This window comes from Phyllobates terribilis, unplaced genomic scaffold (genome assembly GCF_046119375.1).
Source record: "Phyllobates terribilis strain yellow unplaced genomic scaffold, ASM4611937v1 Scaffold_5__5_contigs__length_657084704, whole genome shotgun sequence".
Lineage (NCBI taxonomy): Eukaryota > Metazoa > Chordata > Amphibia > Anura > Dendrobatidae > Phyllobates > Phyllobates terribilis.
In genome coordinates this window covers 286,702,740-286,721,954 of record NW_027362765.1, presented here as the reverse complement: position 1 = coordinate 286,721,954, position 19,215 = coordinate 286,702,740, and the positions used below count along the sequence as shown (strand labels likewise).

The 19,215-nt window shown below is 46.0% G+C and overlaps 1 protein-coding gene across 3 annotated transcripts in view; it reads right to left on the bottom strand.

Annotated features, from left to right (window-relative positions):
- The window catches only part of GCGR (glucagon receptor), a 165,694-nt gene that overhangs the window by 59,476 nt on the left and 87,003 nt on the right, over positions 1–19,215 (bottom strand). Inside the window, exons 2-4 of one of the 3 annotated variants that reach the window (XM_073684205.1) lie at positions 16,430–16,546; positions 13,560–13,797; positions 1,624–1,763 (exon numbers count right to left, since the gene is read on the bottom strand). In XM_073684205.1, the coding sequence (XP_073540306.1) occupies positions 1,624–1,677 (54 nt within the window). In that variant the 5' untranslated portion in view covers positions 1,678–1,763; positions 13,560–13,797; positions 16,430–16,546. The remainder of the gene's footprint in view (positions 1–1,623; positions 1,764–13,559; positions 13,798–16,429; positions 16,547–19,215) is intronic. The other 2 variants (XM_073684204.1, XM_073684206.1) reach the window with 2 other exon arrangements.

Sequence of the window (19,215 nt, the reverse complement as noted above, 5' to 3'; positions counted from 1 at the left end):
AGGCATGCTCTGTGACCTGTGCAGAGGTCATTATGCAGAGAGGACGAAGAGGTGATCTGTAACCACCTATTGGGAATGTCTGCTCCTTTGTTATCTATATAGGTGCCACCTTCTGTTATGATTCTGCCTCTGACAATAATGAGACGATTGCCGAAAAATGATCTCTACAAGTCAGGAAGCACCAGTCTTTTCTGAGACTCAGTGGCTAGAGATAAAATGTCAAGATTTATGAATTTTTGTAGTGGAAAAAAAATTACCAAAAATTCTTAGCTATTCTGTTTAATCTAAAAACTTGATTGCCACAATAGTTAAATGTTGTAGGACTCATTCCCTTTAAGCCAACAAGAAACATCAGATGACTGAACACCCAGTCAATCTATGCTGGGTCAAATTTCTACTTTTATGGTGGATAGGGGAGAAAGCAAATGAGGATTGTATGGAAAAATACAAAAAAAAATTCTTTCCTTTTAACATGCATAGGCAACTTATTTCTTATTCTCTTTGAGTGTTCAAGATATCCATACATTTGCAAGACAGTTATACTGACATTATGTGGGTAGTGTTTCTTCCGGACTCTGATATTACTCATTAGTCACATACCTTTCTTATAGAAACTCCTTATTATGCTAAAAATGCTATTGCTAGTACATGGCTTCCCTCACTATCTCACTGGTTTGCCATTTAATAATGATTTTTGTTGCCATGTTTTAGCAATTGGGCAACTGGACAGATGTTTTAAGTTTGGCACAATCTATAACACCAATTATCACTGGTAATTAACATGTACATCATCTTCATTCATTAAAAGATTGAATTATTTGTTTTCTTTGTCTAAAGCATACATTCTTTACGCAAATAATTTTTGAAATAGGGTGTCAATAAAAATGTTGAAAAATTTTGTTTGGCGTCTACAGCCTTTATGTATCAGAGAATGAGTTAACAGTGAATCTGTCAGTGAGCCTGATGCCTTATCTCTCTTCTGAATTATTTTATGCTGTTTTATGACCATGCCAAAGGTAAGCTAAACTTTGATAAAAATGCTATTGCCATATTGCAAAACCGTTACAAATTCTGGTGAAAATGTATGCTTCTTTACGCAGGTTTTCTGTAGTAACTGCAACTTTGAATAAACACTTCATGATTTTGCTAGTTAATTCATTAATAAGTCCAACCAGAAAATGAATCAAGCTATTTGAAATAAAAAATCATTACTTAGTAAGGAGTGACAATGAGCAGAGTAGAAGGCTCCTCACCCTTTATAAAGAATAGGAAATCTGCTCCATTTTGACTTATGATGAGAGTGACATCTTCACCATTTAAATTTGGAAGGTTAATATTAATTGTGAACAGCAATGCACTTTAATGTGGCTTCTTCATGAGGCCTGCAATTCATTAGAAAGACATTGTCTGTGAACTGTCACTCTTATTTACATCCATGTATGATACATGTCGCTGTGTGTGCACGTCTCCCTCTCACACAGAGGATGTGACCTGCACTCCTGGTCATTCCCTCATGAGCACAGTTGGAGGACTTCCAGGAAACACTGGTCAATCCGTGTCTTTAGAACGATCACTGGGTATATATGAAAGAAGCAGAATCATATATTTCATTTATTCCTGTACCTGGCAAAGCACTATTAGTACCAGCAAGACACGGAGGAAGGCAGTCTGGGACATCTCTGGGCACTGGTAACCTCATCTGGAGGATCTTCTGATCTCTTCTGATGGAGCTTTCGGGAGAAGTGCACAAAACAGAGGCTGAGCTAAGAAGAGGAGATATAAAGTGCATACTTCACTAGATAAATATCACTCTCAGCTTTTCTTCAATACTTTCTGCTGTAGCTTTTCTTGCATCTGTCACCATTCAGACCCTCATCTTCTAAAGAATAATAAAATGCCCCATGAAAGAAAATGCTAGCAGGTTGACCAATCAATATGTCCACCCAGCTGGAATTAGTACAATATTTGCTCCCAGTAAAATAAGTTGCATTTATTGGGTGCAACTTCCAATAACAAGTTATACCAAATGTTTTCCAACAAAACTACCTATTAAACTGAATCTGTCAGCAGTATTTCACCAACCAAACTATTTATATGCATATATAGTTCTTTCAAAAACAAGTCCAGCAAGACCTTTACATAGCCAGTCCGTTTCTCCATTACTGAGAAATCAGCAATTGAATTGATATGCAAATAAGGATGTGGATCTGAAGCCTCTGTCACTCCAGCTCTTTTCCCCGGCAAGAGACACTTCCTGCTTGACTGAGAGCCACTATGCTGTGTGACTTTAGACAAAAAAGTCATCAGTGAAGCAGGAGGAGGCAGTGCTGGGTGGGGAATAGAGCTGGCGTGACAAAGGATTCAAATCTACAGCCTCATTTGCATATCAATTCAATCGCTTATTTCTCAGTAATGGAGGAACGGACTGCGAATGCAAAAGTATTGCTGGACTAGTTTATGAAAGAGTTACATGCATATATAAATAGCTTGAGGTGTGAAATCCTGCTGCCAGATTCCCTATAATATGTCCAGATGGAACAGTACTTTCAACTGGGTTTCTTAAAGGGAACCTGTCACGTCCCCGATAACCTCCAATCCATCAGCATTCAGCTATGTGTGATAAAACACCCTCCCTACTCATCCCAGTATAACATAATTCAGTTAAATAAATGCTTTAAGAAAGCATTTATAACCTCCGCCTACCCTATGCTAATGAAGGCTTTGACTAGTCGATGGGGCATTAGTTCACCAGCCTTGTCAGCCCTCGTTCAATATTATCACCCCCCTGTGGGCGTGATAACATAATTTGTACAAGCCGGCCTCATCGCCAGCTCATGCAAATCTGCGCAGACATGCTGATCATTCCGACAGCGTCACTGCGTCTCTGAAGCCAGGTGTACGCTTCCCAGCCTCAGAGGTACGCACTGCGCATGACCGGAAGCAATCTTCTGAACATCCGGTCATGCGCAGTGCACCTGGCTTCAGTGACGCTGCGCAGATTTGTATGAGCGGCGATGACACTGTTCGTGCAAATTATGTTATCACGCCAACAGGGTAATAATAATATGGAACGAGGGCTGACTAGTCTGGGGAACTAACGTCCCATCAACTAGTCAAAACCCTCATTAGCATAGGGAAAGCGGAGATTATAAATGCTTTTTTAAAGCATTTATTTAACTGAATTATGTTATACAGAGATGGTTAGACAGGGAGTTTAATCATACATAGCTGCCTGCTGCTGGATTGGAGGGTATGGGGGACCTGACAGGTTACCTTTAAATCTTAGGTTTACTTAAAAAAGTTGTCCACTAGGGATGAGCAAACCCAAACTGTAAAGTTCGGGGTTCGTACCAGAAACCTAGCTGAACTCCGAACATGAACTTCTCATGGAAGTTCTTTTTACAGTTCGGGAGTTCTAAGAGGAGAGAGAGAGATTGATTTTCCAGCTCCAAAGTTCGGGTCCCTATTGATTTCTATGGGGTTCGGGTCCAGGTTCGAATTTGGGAACAGTTCTGGTACCCGAACCGAACTTTGGACTTCCACAGGTCCGTTCATCCCTATTGTCCATCTTATGCCCTGTTAGGTCATATGGACTCTCAATCAGCAATAAAGAAAAAACATTGTCCTGGTTGGAAACTACTCTAAAGGTTAGTACACTTTCAGAATTTATTTCATTGTTCATTTCCTTCCGAAATATGAAATTAAGCAACTTTCTAAATAGCCTTCGTTAAAAAATTTCTACCATTTTGCAGCTACAGATGTCTATATGTGACAAACAAAAGGCCCACAGCGTACTCAAATTAGCAACTCTGCCCTGGAGGGGAAATAAAGGTGCAGGTTGCTAATGAACAACAACTCCTGAAAAGGCATCAAAAAACAAAGAGGAATACGGAGTCTTTTTAAAGGTATAAAACAGGTAGATTTTTATTAATTCATATGATACAAAAAGGGGGAAGGGGTATATATCATAAATCGAACATGAATGGACAGAAGAATAATGAGTGGCAATAACGTATTACAAACCTCCCTAAGAATAAACACATAGTGAAGTATCCACACACGTTTATAAATACAAGTGGTTTGGCAGTCAAGCCCTAAATAAATGGTCATTTAGTACAATGTCAAGCATAGCAGTAATATATATTGCATAAATAAGGCTTCCTTACCGCCAGTTAAAGATCGGGTACGGCCAGGTTAGGGAGGAGAAAGTGGATGTTTAAAGTGCAGGATAGCGCCTCGACGCGCGTTTCGCCGCCAAGAGACTGGCTTTCTCAAGAGGCGATATTACAAACCTCCCTAAGAATGTACACATAGTGAAGTATCCACACACGTGTATAAATACAAGTGATTTGTCAGGCAAGCCCTAAATAAATGGTCATTTAGTACAATGTCAAGCATAGCAGTAATATATATTGCATAAATAAGGCTTCCTTACTGCCAGTTAAAGATCGGGTATGGCCAGGTTAGGGAGGAGAAAGTGGATGTTTAAAGTGCAGGATAGCGCCTCGACACGCGTTTCGCCTCCAGGAGACCGGCTTTCTCAAGAGGCGATAAAGGAATAAGGGAAAGGACCTGAATTTATGTAAATTGACTGATCATGTGACCAACACGTAATGGGTCACATGATCGTAATACAAACTGCCTAATAGGTGTATTGCGGTGCATGCGCCAGGGACCCGCTCCCCGGCCACCACGTGCCCACCGGCCATCAGATTCGCCGCACGTGCGCAAAGCCCGCCGGGGGCGGGTCTCGGGAATGCGGGGCGGATCGCCAGACGGCCGGGGGCATGCACGGCTGGGTGAGCCCCCAGCGCACACGCGCCTCACCTGAAGAAGGAAGTGGCAATGGACCGGAAAGAACCGCAACATTAAGAACAGGGTAAGTATACATCAAACAGATAAAAAATCTCTCATGTGCTCATTAAATACAATCTTGCAATGGATGAGCGGTGGTTGCTGTCCAGCCATAGTTGGTAATTCCCTAGTAGTCAGTCCAACATCAATTAAATTACAGCCACAAGTGGCATAATAAATAATATTTGAGGTGCCGCAAGAAATATGGTGCTTGATGTTAAATTGACGGGTGCCGTCAGAGGTTAAAAAGGTAGTGCAGCGTGGGACATTGCTGCAGGCCAGACAGTGACCACAAGGAAAAGAGCCGCAGACGGGTCCCCGAGACCCAAATGGGTTTAAGGGATGGAGAACGTAGTGACTGTTTACCAGCAAGTCTCCCAGATTTTTTGCCCGTCTTGCGGTCATAAGTGGATGGTCACCAAGGGCGGCACGCAGGCAGGGCTCCGTGTTAAGGACATTCCAATGTTTTGAAAGAATTGCCCGTATAGTACTCCATTCATGGTTGAAAGTGGAGATATAACGTACTTTGTCACACCTGTCCCTAGATTTATGTGGTTGTCCATATAGTAGAGAGCTACAAGACGTATGACGTGCCCTCTCATAGCCACGCCTGATAGTACGCCCACTGTATCCGCGTTGCTTAAATCTATTCGTGAGGTCAATGGCCTGTTTTTCAAATCGATCAGAGATGGAGCAGATCCGCCTCACCCTCAGAAACTGTCCGACTGGGATGGCCACAATCGTAGACCAGTTGTGAGCCGAACTCGCGTGGATCAGGGAATTCACTGCCGTCGGTTTCCTGAAGACATCGGTCTGGAGGGTCGAACGGGAATCGACCTCCAGGGCGATGTCCAGAAAATCAATGTTGGACGCATGATAGGTGTACGTTAACCTGATTCCATGCGAGTTGGAATTCAAGTGAGCCATGAAGCCATGAATTTGTCAAGCTCCTCCACCGTGCCACGGCAAAAAAATAAAATATCATCAATATACCGGAGCCATGACACGACCAGGTCCGCGGCCCCTGTCCCCTCGCTGCCAAAGATCTCCCTCTCCCAACCCCCGAGGAAGAGGTTGGCGTACGAGGGAGTTCAGGCCGCCCCCATGGCCGTGCCATGTCGCTGCAGGTTGTTACGGGTCCGGGTGGTGGAACCTCTGTGCCGAGGTGCAAGGAGGGACCCAGAGGGGCGTGACTAAGTATCAACCTGAACCGACCCTGGTCGGACGGCAGCAAACTACACCGTGACCAGGGAGGATCCGGGCTGAGGGACCAGGTGCTACTCTGGGGATGACCTTGTAAGAGAGCAGGTGGCTCCCACGGGTCAGATGGCTGGGACTGACCGGTATGACGGATGGACACGGCAAGTAGGCAAAAGTCTCTGGTAGCTGACAGGTGGTCACGGTACGTGACAGCAGAGCAGGTAGTAGTCTCTAGGTTTACCAGGCAGGTGGTCACAGCAAGTAACGACAGAGCCTCCAGGCAGGCTGGCAAGAAACAGGCGGGCGCTCCCAGGTGAGCGTGCAGACCGACAAGGCAGGTAACAGACAGGTAACAGGTGGGCGCTCCCAGGTGAGCGGGCTGACGGACACAGCAGGTAACAGGCGGGTGCTCCCAGGTGAGCGGTATGACAGACACAGCAGGTAACAGGTGAGCGCTCCCAGGTGAGCGGGCTGACGGACTCTGCAGGTAACAGACGGATGCTCCCAGGTGAGCGGACAGACAGACAGGGCAGGTAACAGGCCCTGTCCTTTTCAAGGAGAAGCGGGGCGTGGATGTTCTCCCTGGGTTCCCAAGTTCTCTCCTCAGGGCCAAACTCCTTCCAATCCACCAGAAAAAAAGTTCTCCCTCTTACCCTCTTAGTGGCCAGAATACTCTCTACCTCAAAGACGTCCTCAGCGGAAACCGGAGCAGGGGAAGTACCTGGATTGTTGGAAAAAGAGTTAAAGACAACGGGTTTGAGGAGAGATACGTGGAAGGAGTTGGGAATCCGTAAGGTGGCCGGGAGTTTTAACTTGTAGACCACTGGATTAGTTTGCTTGAGGATTTCGAAAGGGCCGATGAAGCGAGGACCTAACTTGTAGGAGGGTATATTGAGACGCACATGTTTGGAGGAGAGCCAAACCTTGTCTCCCAGACGGAATTGAGGCGGATCCAGACGTCTCTTATCAGCATGTCTCTTCATCCGCTCGGAGGACTGAAGAAGTGCGGACCTAGTACTCTCCCAAATGGTAGAAAACTCGCTGACAAGAGACTCCGCGGCAGGGTTGTCCACAGAAGCAGAGACGGGAAACGGAATCCGGGGGTGTTGGCCATAGACAATAAAGAGCGGGGACTTGGAAGAAGATTCGCTCTCGTGGTTATTATAAGAGAATTCGGCCCAAGGAAGGAGGTCCACCCAATCAGAATGGTGGGCATTAACAAAGTGCCGGAGGTAGCTGGTAAGGATCTGATTGATCCGCTCCACTTGACCATTGGACTGAGGGTGGTAAGCGGAGGAGAAATCCACGGTGACATCCAGCAATTTACATGTGGCTCTCCAGAAGCGTGAGGTGAACTGAACCCCTCGATCCGACACGATGTGGAGGGGTAAGCCATGGAGACGGAAGATATGGCGGATAAAGTCCTTAGCCAGCTCAGGTGCAGATGGGAGACCAGGCAGGGGAATGAAGTGGGCCATTTTAGAAAAGCGGTCCGTGACCACCCAAATGACAGTACACCCGGCAGAAACAGGGAGACCGGTAATGAAGTCCATAGCGATGTGTTGCCACGGGGCAACAGGTATGGGAAGCGGCAGGAGATGACCGGCTGGTAAGTGTCTGGGAACTTTGTTGCGGCCACAAGATGAACAGGCAGAGACGAAGTCTACCACATCCTTATGCAGGGTAGACCACCAGTAATGCCGGGAAATGAGCAGGAAGGTCTTCTTTTGACCGGCATGGCCAGCTAGTTTAGAAGAATGACCCCAGCGAAGAACCTTCTCACGGTCAGGAACCGCTACGAACGTCTTGCCGGGTGGAAGGCGAGTCAAATCCAAGGGGGCCACATTCATCACCTTGGAGGGGTTGATAATGTGCATAGGCTCCTCCTCTTGATCAGAGGACAGGAAGGATCGGGACAAGGCATCAGCTTTGACATTCTTGTCCGCCGGGCGGAAATGAAGGATGAAATCGAAGCGGGCAAAAAACAAAGACCACCGGGCCTGACGTGGATTAAGTCTCTGGGCATTTTGGAGATATGCCAGATTTTTGTGATCTGTGTAGATGATCACCGGGTATAGAGCCCCTTCAAGCAGATAGCGCCAATTTGATGGATGGCAATTCGCGGTCTCCTATGGAGTAATTGCGCTCAGAGGAGGAGAAGATTTTGGAGAAAAAGCCGCAGGTTACCATTCTCCCGGATGAAGACTTTTGGGTGAGCACCGCTCCGGCTCCAGAGGAGGAAGCATCAACCTCCAGGTAGAACTGTTTGTTGCAGTCCGGACGGTGCAGCACAGGGGCAGAGGAGAAGGCTTGCTTCAGGGAAAGGAAGGCCTCCTCAGCTTCGGGTGGCCATACCTTTGGATTTGCTCCCTTACGGGTGAGCGCAGATATGGGAGCAGTCCGAGACGAGAAGTGTGGAATGAAGAGACGATAGTAATTAGCGAAGCCCAGGAATCGCTGTATTGCCTTCAACCCCTCCGGACGGGGCGACTTTAGGACAGCAGAGAGCTTCTCGGGATCCATACGCATGCCTGTCTGGGAGATAACATAGCCCAGGAATGGAAGAGAGGTCTGCTCAAAAAGGCACTTCTCGTATTTAGCATAGAGGTGGTTCTGCCTGAGCCTAAGCAGGACCTGACGAACATCTCTCCGGTGTGTGGGAAGATCCGGAGAGAAGACCAAGATGTCATCCAGGTATACCACCAAGCAGGAGTAAAGAAGGTCACGGAAGATGTCGTTGACCAGTTCTTGGAAGATGGCGGGAGCATTGCAGAGGCCGAAGGGCATCACACGGTACTCATAGTGTCCGTCCCGGGTATTAAATGCCGTTTTCCACTCGTCTCCTTGGCGGATACGGACCAGGTTATACGCTCCACGTAGATCCAGCTTGGAAAAGATCCTGGCGCCTTTAAGGCGATCAAATAACTCGGAGATGAGCGGCAGGCGGTATTTATTTTTAACCGTGATCTGATTGAGTCCTCTATAGTCAATACAGGGGCGTAGCGAGCCATCCTTTTTTTTGACAAAGAAGAATCCGGCTCAAGCCGGGGAAGTAGACTTCCGGATGAATCCCCTAGCCAGATTCTCCTCTATGTACTCAGACATGGCCCGGGTCTCAGCCGCAGACAACGGATAAGTACGCCCACGGGGTGGAGTGGCGCCAGGTACCAGGTCGATCGGGCAATCATATGGCCTATGAGGTGGCAATGTCTCTGCTTCCTTTTTACCGAAGACGTCAGCATAGGGCCAGTAAGGAGCCGGAAGACCGGGTAAATTAGCTGGGGTAGGTGGTGGACAAACCGGACGAACCGGAACCAGGCAGGTCTTATGGCAGGCCGGCCCCCACCGGAGTACTTCACCGGATTGCCAGTTCAACACGGGTTCATGTGTCTGGAGCCAAGGTAGGCCTAGCAATAGGGAGTGGGAGAGTCCGGGTAGCACATGGAAGGAGATTACCTCAGAGTGCAGCATTCCCACCTGCAGGGTTATGGGTTCCGTGACGAGCAGGATGGTCACCGGAAGGAGTCTTCCATCCACGGAGGCGACTGACAATGGTTCAGCCAGAGACTTGGTGGAAATCCGGTATTTCTCAACCAGGGACTGGGAAATGAGGTTTCCAGCGGCTCCAGAATCCAGGTGGGCGAGTTCAAAGTGACGGTTCTCTCCCCAGGAGATAGAGACAGACAAAGTCAGGGATGGAGAGGGCTTACTTTTGTCTAGGGCGACCTCTCCAAGCGGTCCTAGACACGGGAGTTTCCCGGCCTCTCCGGGCAGGAACGGATCAGGTGTTCCTTACTGCCACAATAGAAGCAGCTCCCCTCGGCTCGGCGTGACTCTTGGCGAGATTTGACCATCTTGGCCTGGTCGATCTGCATGGGCTCGGGTGAGTGCGCCCGGGGAGTGACAGAAGAGGAGACAGGTCTCTGGAAAGTAGGAGCAAGGTGGGGAAACCTTCTCTCACGGGTGGTCTCTTTGGTGCGCTCTTGAAACCGGATGTCAATCCGGGTAGCCAGCGACACCAGGTCATCCAGGGTGGTAGGAATGTCCCGACCAGCGAGCTCGTCTTTAATCCGACCGGAAAGGCCCTCCCAGAAGACGGACACCAGGGCCTCGTTATCCCAGGCAAGCTCAGAAGCGAGGGTGCGGAACCATATGGCATATTGGCCCACGGTGAGACTCCCTTGGCGGAGACGTAGCAGAGAGGAGGCTGATGAGGTCTTACGTCCCGGTTCATCGAAGACTCTCCAGAAAGCAGTGAGGAAAGACGACAGGTCGGACACCAGGGGGTCCCCTTTCTCCCACAGGAGGTTAAGCCATGCCAGTGCCTCCCCAGTGAGATGGGACATGATGAATGCTACTTTGGCCCGGTCGGAGATAAAACTAATGAGGCAAGAGTTCAAAGTGCAGGGTGCACTGGTTTATGAAGCCCCGAGCTAGAGCAGGGTCGCCTCCGAAACGAGGAGGTGCAGAAAGCCGGGGTCCGGGGCAGGATGCCATGGTATTGGTGGGCAGCGGCGCTGACGGAGTGCGAGTCGTGCGACTAGCGGTGGTTACTGGTGGAGCATTCAGTGTGTCCAGGCGGGAGTTGACACTCCGCAGGTGGTTCAGGATGGATTCCTGTTGGGATCTCTGACGGGAGACTTCGTGGTATAGGTCAGAGAGCGAGTGAGCTTGGGTGCCACCGGGTTCCATGGCCCGAGCAAACTGTTACGGGTCCGGGTGGTGGAACCTCTGTGCCGAGGTGCAAAGAGGGACCCAGAGGGGTGTGACTAAGTATCAACCCGAACCGACCCTGTGACCAGGGAGGATCCGGGCTGAGGGACCAGGTGCTACTCTGGGGACGACCTTGTAAGAGAGCAGGTGGCACTAAGCACAGTGCCCGGGGGACTGCGCGTGCAGACAGCAGGTTGAGAAGGAGAGCGGGGAGCGTGGTGAGAGGGACAGCGTCTCTGCCCGGCAGGAGGCAGAGACGCCGAAGCTACAGGGCTGCGCGCGCCGACAGCAGGCTGGGAAGGAGAGCGGGGAGCGAGGAGGTGAGAGGGACGGCGTCTCTGCCTGGAAGAAGGCAGAGACGCCGATGCTACACAGGTATACCACGTCCTTAAAAAAAATAATTGTGTGTAAGGGCAAAGTGGAGGAACTCGAGAAGAAAGTCACAGAAGGGGCCGTCCAGGTTGGAGGCACCACGGAAGAGGCGGAACGCTGCCAAACCTAACTTGTGGCTAATGCAGGTATACAGGGACTCAACGTCACTGTGCCACGCCATAAAAATAAAATATTTCTTGCGGCACCTCAAATATTATTTATTACGCCACTTGTGGCTGTAATTTAATTTATGTTGGACTGACTACTAGGGAATTCAGAGTACGGGTACATGAGCATGTGCGGGACATTGTTGCACGTGATCTCAAGACTCTGCCTCATCATTTCCTGACTGTGCACAACTCTGACCCGAAGTCATTACGTTTTCGGGGTATTGATGTACTGCACCTGGGCGCCCGTGGTGGTAATGCCAAAAAAATTCAGGCACAGAAGGAGACCAGGTGGATTACCACCTTGGACACAATGACTACCCGGGGACTGAATGAATGTTTAAGTTTCTCTCCTTTCTTATAAATGACTTTTTTCTAGGGTTGTGTTAAACCCCCGCCCCTTAGACTGACCCCCCCCCCCTCCCCCCTTCATGTGACATTGCTACTTTATACCTCTTAGGTGTATTTACGATCACCCTCATTAATACATTGATGTTTAATGCTTTTTTGTATTGTTTTTAATTTGCTTCTTTTGTCATTATAATCATATAGGGTTCAGTTTGGTGATGGATCCCCCCTTTTCCTCTACCTCCCCATTCTCATTAATATTTGTGGCGTATTCTTCATATCATCAATTTCCGACTATGGGTGGACAGCAACCACCGCTCATCCATTGCAAGATTGTATTTAATGGGCACATGAGAGATTTTTTATCTGTTTGATGTATACTTACCCTGTTCTTAATGCTGCGGTTCTTGCCGGTCCATTGCCACTTCCTTCTTCGGGTGAGGTGCGCGTGCGCTAGGGGCTCACCCGGCCGCACGCGCCACCGGCCATCCGCCCCGCGTTCCCGGGACCCGCCCTTGACGGACTCTGCGCACGCGCGGTGGATCTGACGGCCGGTGGGCGAGTCCCCGGCTCATGCGCCGCAATACACCTATTAGGCAGTTTGTATTACGATCATGTGACCCATCACGTGTTGGTCACATGATCAGTCAATTTACATAAATTCAGGTCCTTTCCCTTATTGTTTTATCGCCTCTTGAGAAAGCCGGTCTCCTGGCAGCTAAACGCGCATCGAGACGCTGTCCTGCACTTTAAACATCCACTTTCTCCTCCCTAACCTGGCTGTACCCGTTCTTTAACTGGCGGTAAGGAAGCCTTAAATATACAATATATATTACTGCTATGCTTGACATTGTACTAAATGACCATTTATTTAGGGCTTGCCTGCCAAACCACTTGTATTTATACACGTGTGTGGATACTTCACTATGTGTACATTCTTAGGGAGGTTTGTAATATCGCCTCTTGAGAAAGCCGGTCTCTTGGCGGCGAAACGCGCGTCGAGGCGCTATCCTGCACTTTAAACATCCACTTTCTCCTCCCTAACCTGGCCATACCCGATCTTTAACTGGCGGTAAGGAAGCCTTATTTATACAGTATCTGTATATTACTGCTATGCTTGACATTGTACTAAATGACCATTTATTTAGGGCTTGACTGCCAAACCACTTGTATTTATAAACGTGTGTGGATACTTCACTATATGTACATCCTTAGGGAGGTTTGTAATACATTATTGCCACTCATTATTCGTCTGTCCATTCATGTTCGATTTATGATATATACCCCTTCCCCCTTTTTGTATCATATGAATTAATAAAAATCTACCTCTTTTATACCTTTAAAAAGACTCCGTATTTCTCTTTGTTTTTAGAGATCTATATGTCTATTATCTAGAAAAAAAGATACAAATCTTTCAGAGCACCTGCTTCTGTCAGTGTAAGGGATTGCTCACACTAGAGTATGACACGACCTAGTGCTTTGTGATGTTTTATTGGATAGCACTCGGTCCAATGTTATACTATGGGGCAGTGCCGATTCGGCATGAGAAAACAATCACGGCATGCAACAAGGGCATCTGATAATCGGACCATGCACACCCTTACAAGTCTATGGGTACGTGTGAAACATCGGACAGCACTCCGATGTCATCTGAGTGCAGTCCAATGTACGTGCACAGAGATAATGGAGAAGATGGAGAAATTAAGTTCTCCATCTTCTTGGCACTTGTGCTGCGATTCTCTCATGTGAGACTCTCTCATGACACTCCGCTCAAACTGTGACAGAGTTTGAGCTGAGTGTCATTAGTATAATCGGCCTGATTCTTTTGCATGACAGAATATACGTCCGTGTGACCGTACCCTTAGGGCTTGTTCATATGTCTGTTTTTCATGGATAGAACATTACCTGTTAAAGTCTATGTGGCTGTTCACATCTTCTTGTTTATGTTGCGGACCATAAGTCAGCCAATAAAAATATGGAGACGTGTCCGATATTGATCCAGTTTTGGATCAAAATTTCCCATTCAAGTCAATGTGTTTGTGAAAAAAGCAGCACACTGACACCATATGTGTTGCATCTGTGTGATTTCCATATTTTATCATCTAATGGTTATGAGCATTGAATCCTTCATCTTTTTTTTTCTCTGCAAGTGAGAAAAACAGATGCTACATGATGATAAAAGTGGACATATGATGGATGATGAAAAATTGGCAGCACTTGGATGCCATACTAGGTGCATCCTCCTATTGCTGTCTGTTTTTCACTTACTTACAAAAGAGACAGTTGAGAAACCTTCATGAGCCTTTTTTTGCAGTAAAAAAAAACTAATGATGTAAAAACTATAATAATAATGTAATAATAATAATTGTAAAAACTGATGACACACTGACCAAACACTGATAAAAATCTGAAACAGCACACTGATGGAAATCGGGCTGATTGTTTCTTACAAGAAAAATCCCTGACGCCTGAATGAGGTCTAAGGCTATGTGCACACTGTGTGTTTTTGGTGCGTTTTCGCTGCGTTTTTTCCACGCGGAAATGGGCCAAAAACGTTAGGTAATCCATGTTCCAGGTAATGCAATGACAATCCTGAAGTGCTGTACACATGATCAGGAATTTTCCTGTCAGGATTCTCATTGCGTTTAAATCTGCAGCATGTCAATTCTTTGCGCGTTTATGCAGCGTTTTTCACCCATTGACTTTAATTGAGTCAGTTAAATCCACAGCAAAAAAAGTAGGTTTAACAATATTTGCGTATTTGCTGCGGATGTTTGCTGCTTATTTGACTGACTCATTTCAAGTCAATAAGTCAAAAACGCAGCAAAAACGCACAAAGAATTGACAGCGGGAGATTATTCCTCCCATCATCCGACGGCTGCTCCTGCTGACAATAACGGGAGCAGGCGCGGCTGAGGGGAGAAGTAGTCTCCTCAGCCGGCGTCTATGCGCTGTGTAAAAAAAAAAAAAGTTAAAATAACACCTTATATTCACCAGTCCGCCGTCATCCCGATGCCCCACGGCGATCCGATCACCCGACAGCTGACAATACACTGACGGGAGTGCGATCGCTCCCAACAGTGTACATCGCTGAGTTGCCAACACTGAGGTCACTGGAGTTCAAACAGCTGAAGATCAGATGATAGCTCTGGTGCCCTCACTTGTGGCACTGATGCTGTGTGAGAATTTTCTCACACAGCACTGATTCACTAAGTGAGGGCACCAGAGCTTATCAGCTGATCTTCAGCTGTTTGAACTGCAGTGACTTCACTCCTGCAGCACAACGCTATACACTGACAGGAGTGATTACACTCCTGTCAGTGTATAGAGTGCTGTCTCTACAGCAGTCACATCAGTGATTGCTGATGTGGCTGCTGTAGAAGTGACCTGGATCATCGTGGGACACGTCATGACAGCGGACAGGTGAGGCATATTGTTGTTTTTTATTTTTTCCTTTTTTACAGGAGACGAGGGCTTTGGGGATTAGGCATTAGGTGAGTATACAGTGTTTTTTATTTTTAAATAAATGATTAAAACCGTGTGGAATTTTATTTAAATAAAATACTTTATTCTGGCCGTGTGTTTATTTAAAAAACCTTACTACGGGGTTAGTAATGGGAGCATCTTATAGACTCCCTCCATTACTAACCTGGGCTTCATGTCAGCTGCCAATACAAGGCTGACATGAACCCCAACCCTGTTACCCCACTTGCCACAGCACCAGGGCAAGTGGGAAGAGCAGAGGTTAAGCGCCAGATTAGGTGAATCTTATGGAGGCGCCAGTTCTGGGGTCACTGAGAGCTGATATAAGCAGCTGTCTGTTTAGCCTTTGCTACTTAGATTTTATAGGGGGACCCTACGTCAATTTTTTTCTAGGGTCCCACTGTAATCTAGCCAGTAAAGGTTAAGCAAACAGCTGTGGGCTGTTATTAATATCCAGGGAAAATTTTTGGCAAATGGCCCCTTCCCCGGCTGGTAATATCAGCCCCCAGTAAGGGGAATGGGATTGCTAATGGGATAAAGGTTTAGGGGACTAGCTGACACCAAGATCTTTGTTTAGTGATGACGAGGTGTCAATCAGACACCCTTATTACTAAACCTAAGTAAAGTAAAGAGTTAAATGAACACACACACTGAGAATAAAATACTTTATTTGAAATACAACAGACACATTCTTTAATCATTTAAATTAACCAATATACTCACCCCAAGTCTGATGGTAATCCAAGGGTTAAAGCGATGTCCACATTTCTTTTTTCAAATATCTTTATTTAGCTCCAAAAAGCATTCATTGCTGTACAAAAACGCATCAAAAACGCACCAAAATCGTGGCAAAACACGCGTTTTTGCCGCAGCATTTTTCCTACCAAGAGATGCAGAAACCTTGCGGAAATTTTTGCAATCAAATCCTGAATGTGCGCACATACCCTTAGAGACAGGGGAGAGGGAGATCTCTACTGGAGAGGGGATAAACCATCTACAGTCTCAGGGAGAGCAGAGAAAATGATCTATAGAGAAGTAGGAAAACACGCAAAAAGAAACTAAGTGCAAGATAGAAGATGTGCTGACATATGAAAGCAAGTGAAGACAGCAGCACCCTGGACAAACACAAGACAAACTCTGATCTATCAGGAGGTCTAAAAATGAATGAAAAATGGAAGATTGCAAAATGAAAATTAGTGCAATTTTATTAATTAAAAGTAACCACTAACATACTGTATGTAAAAATTATTATTTTTTCATGTAAAAGGTGTCTAGAGCCCAAACAAAAATACCTTATTCAACTAATTTGCACATCAATGAAACGTTTACAGGCGCTGTTACAGACTGTTTCCAGACGTCCCATTTTAATTAGGCAGTCAAACTGGTTTGGATCTGGGTACATCAGGAGTCTGGGGAAAAATATACAACAAATGACAATATGACATTTATAATACAGCCAGGGAAAAAAATAAAAGATTTTTATTTACTGAGGGTTTTTTTCATAATAATTAGGATGCAATCCCTTTTTGCCCCACAATGCTATTCTTTCAAGGGTTCTATAGGAATACAAACTGTGTCTATCATTGCAGATGGGTCACATTTAAGACCTATTTTTCTAATCTCATACACCCCATCATATCGAAGTGATCCCTGATTTTCTTGTTAAATGAAATAAATCCACACAGAAAGCAAACATATATAATGCATTCCCAGGTTATGATGAGGTAGTCCTGCAGGTAACACAGTGTTCTCTTATATAATCCTCAGTTACACAATCAGACATCATGATTTACAATGAAGACAATTGTTTTTCAGCAATTAATAAATGAAATATCACTTCCTTCACGTGCCACAAATCAATGACATAAGTTCTTTTGTAGAAAACGTTCTTTCAGCAGTAGATAAATAGGGGACACCACTATATATAGCTCCATGACCATTGTGCCCAATACACAGAATTCTATTTGCTCGGAAAAAATGTCAGAATTACACAATGCTTAATTGTACGGTATTTGCAGACATGTTCGGTTTTTCTAAACTCCACCTATGTAGCCAACGTTATAGGCTAGATTAGGGAACTGCATGAATAGCAATTCCTCAATTCACATGTTGTAATCTTAATCTCTATTTAGTCATAGGACTTTTCAGAAGATAACAGGGCAATGGACTTACTGAAGACTTAGAATAAGGGGCAATAGGCAGTAAAAAGTAATGTCAATGGTAGAGGGAAAAGAACTATAAATGTGGCCACACAGTGAGCTGGCCATGTAGCCGAAATTTTGGTCACCTGCAGCGGGAAAATGACCTCACAAGCTTCATTCATAATTGTCCATGATTGGGTGGTCCTCCCGCCACACACCAAGCCGTGCCATAAACGGCTGAACACTACAACCTGGAAAAAAGCTGGCCATACACACTAGATAAATGTCAGCCAAACCTGACAAATCCTTGCAATCTTTCATGGGAGATAAGTTGCTGCCAGAGGACAACAGTTTACTCCCCTTGCCCTATACAGAACACATGAACTTCTTGCCTGAACTGAGGATGCAAATGTGCGGGGGACACAATTAATATCTGTTCACACACATCAGATAGCTGTTAGCCCAAACTATCTCTGCCCCCTTCCCTTGTCACCATACACATGCAGGCTCAGCTTGACTTAATATGTAAGTGGTATAAATAGGAAGAAGGGTTTAGCAGCTACCTGACCACAATGGGAACAAAAAATGTAGCATGGAAATTTGACTGCCCACATCTCTTTTAGGGAAGGGGAGTGATATACTTTATTTGAATAAACACTCCTCGACACTTTTCCTGGTAGAGCAATTTATTTAAAAAAAAACATGCAGGTCCGACGTAGTCATGGGAATCCGACGTAGTTCACAAATGATTACCTGTAAAACATAAAAAATAGAGAAATAGAAACAAGAGACTGTCCCTTACTCACCAATTTATTATAAAAAAAAAGGTCCCATGTAGGTGTGATGTAGTCCACAGCTTCCCACATGATGTTCCCCAATTACATCATATTAAGCTTATGGAGCCTCATTCTGAAGCTCTATCTATCTATCTATTGTGACAAAGTCACTGGCAAAGTGCTGGAGGGGAGATATGTAGCACTGAGATTGTTAGCTCCATTAGTATAAACACAAAAAAAATGTTCCAGCACACGAAGTCTAGAGAGGGGTTAATCAGCCATGTTTACTGCTAGGGTGATTAAATACCTGTAGAGTGGGAGCAGGTCAGAGGATAAATTCCCAGCCTTTTAGAGCATTCCGTGTGGGGTGAGTCTGGAGGTGAAAGCTCTGAGCTGTTTTGTCTAGTGAAGGAAAGACAAACATTGGGTTGTTTGTTCCTGAAGCGGGCAGTTTCCCGTAGCAACAAGGACTGTGCCATACATTATCTTTTGTTTTCCTGCTAGGCTGGGAAGGCCATGTTTGTTTTGCAAACATTGCTGTGGTTTATGCCGAACTCTTAATAAACCACAAAGGAAGATTTAACCCCTTTCCAACCCATGACGTCTTAGTACGCACATTTGCGTACCCCCCGTTCAGTGAGGGCTGCTGCACTGAGCCCTCACTGAACCGAACACATGTCAGCTGATTCTTACAGCTGACATGCGCCCGCAACAGCCGCGGGTGGAATCGCGATCCACCCGCGGCTGTTAACATGTTAAATGCCGCTGTCAATCTCCGACAGCGGCATTTAACACGCGCTTCTGGGTTGCGCGTCATAAGCCCCGCCCATTGGCAACCACGTCACGTGATCGCGGGTCACAGATGGGTGGGCATGACAACCCAGGGTCTGCAGCAGACGCCTGTGGTTGTCATGATCTGGTTGCTATGAGCTGCTCGTCCCCTGTATGTAGCAGAGACGATCAGACAACTGCTGCTTCTAGTCTCCTATGGAGACTATTGAAGCATGCAGTAAGTGAAAAAAAAAAGTTTTTAAAAATATTAAAAAAATTAAAAAAATATAAAAGTTTAAATCACCCCCCTTTCACCCCATTCAAAATAAAATATATAAAAAAAAACCTACATAGACATATTTGGTATCGCCACGTTCAGAATCGCCCCAT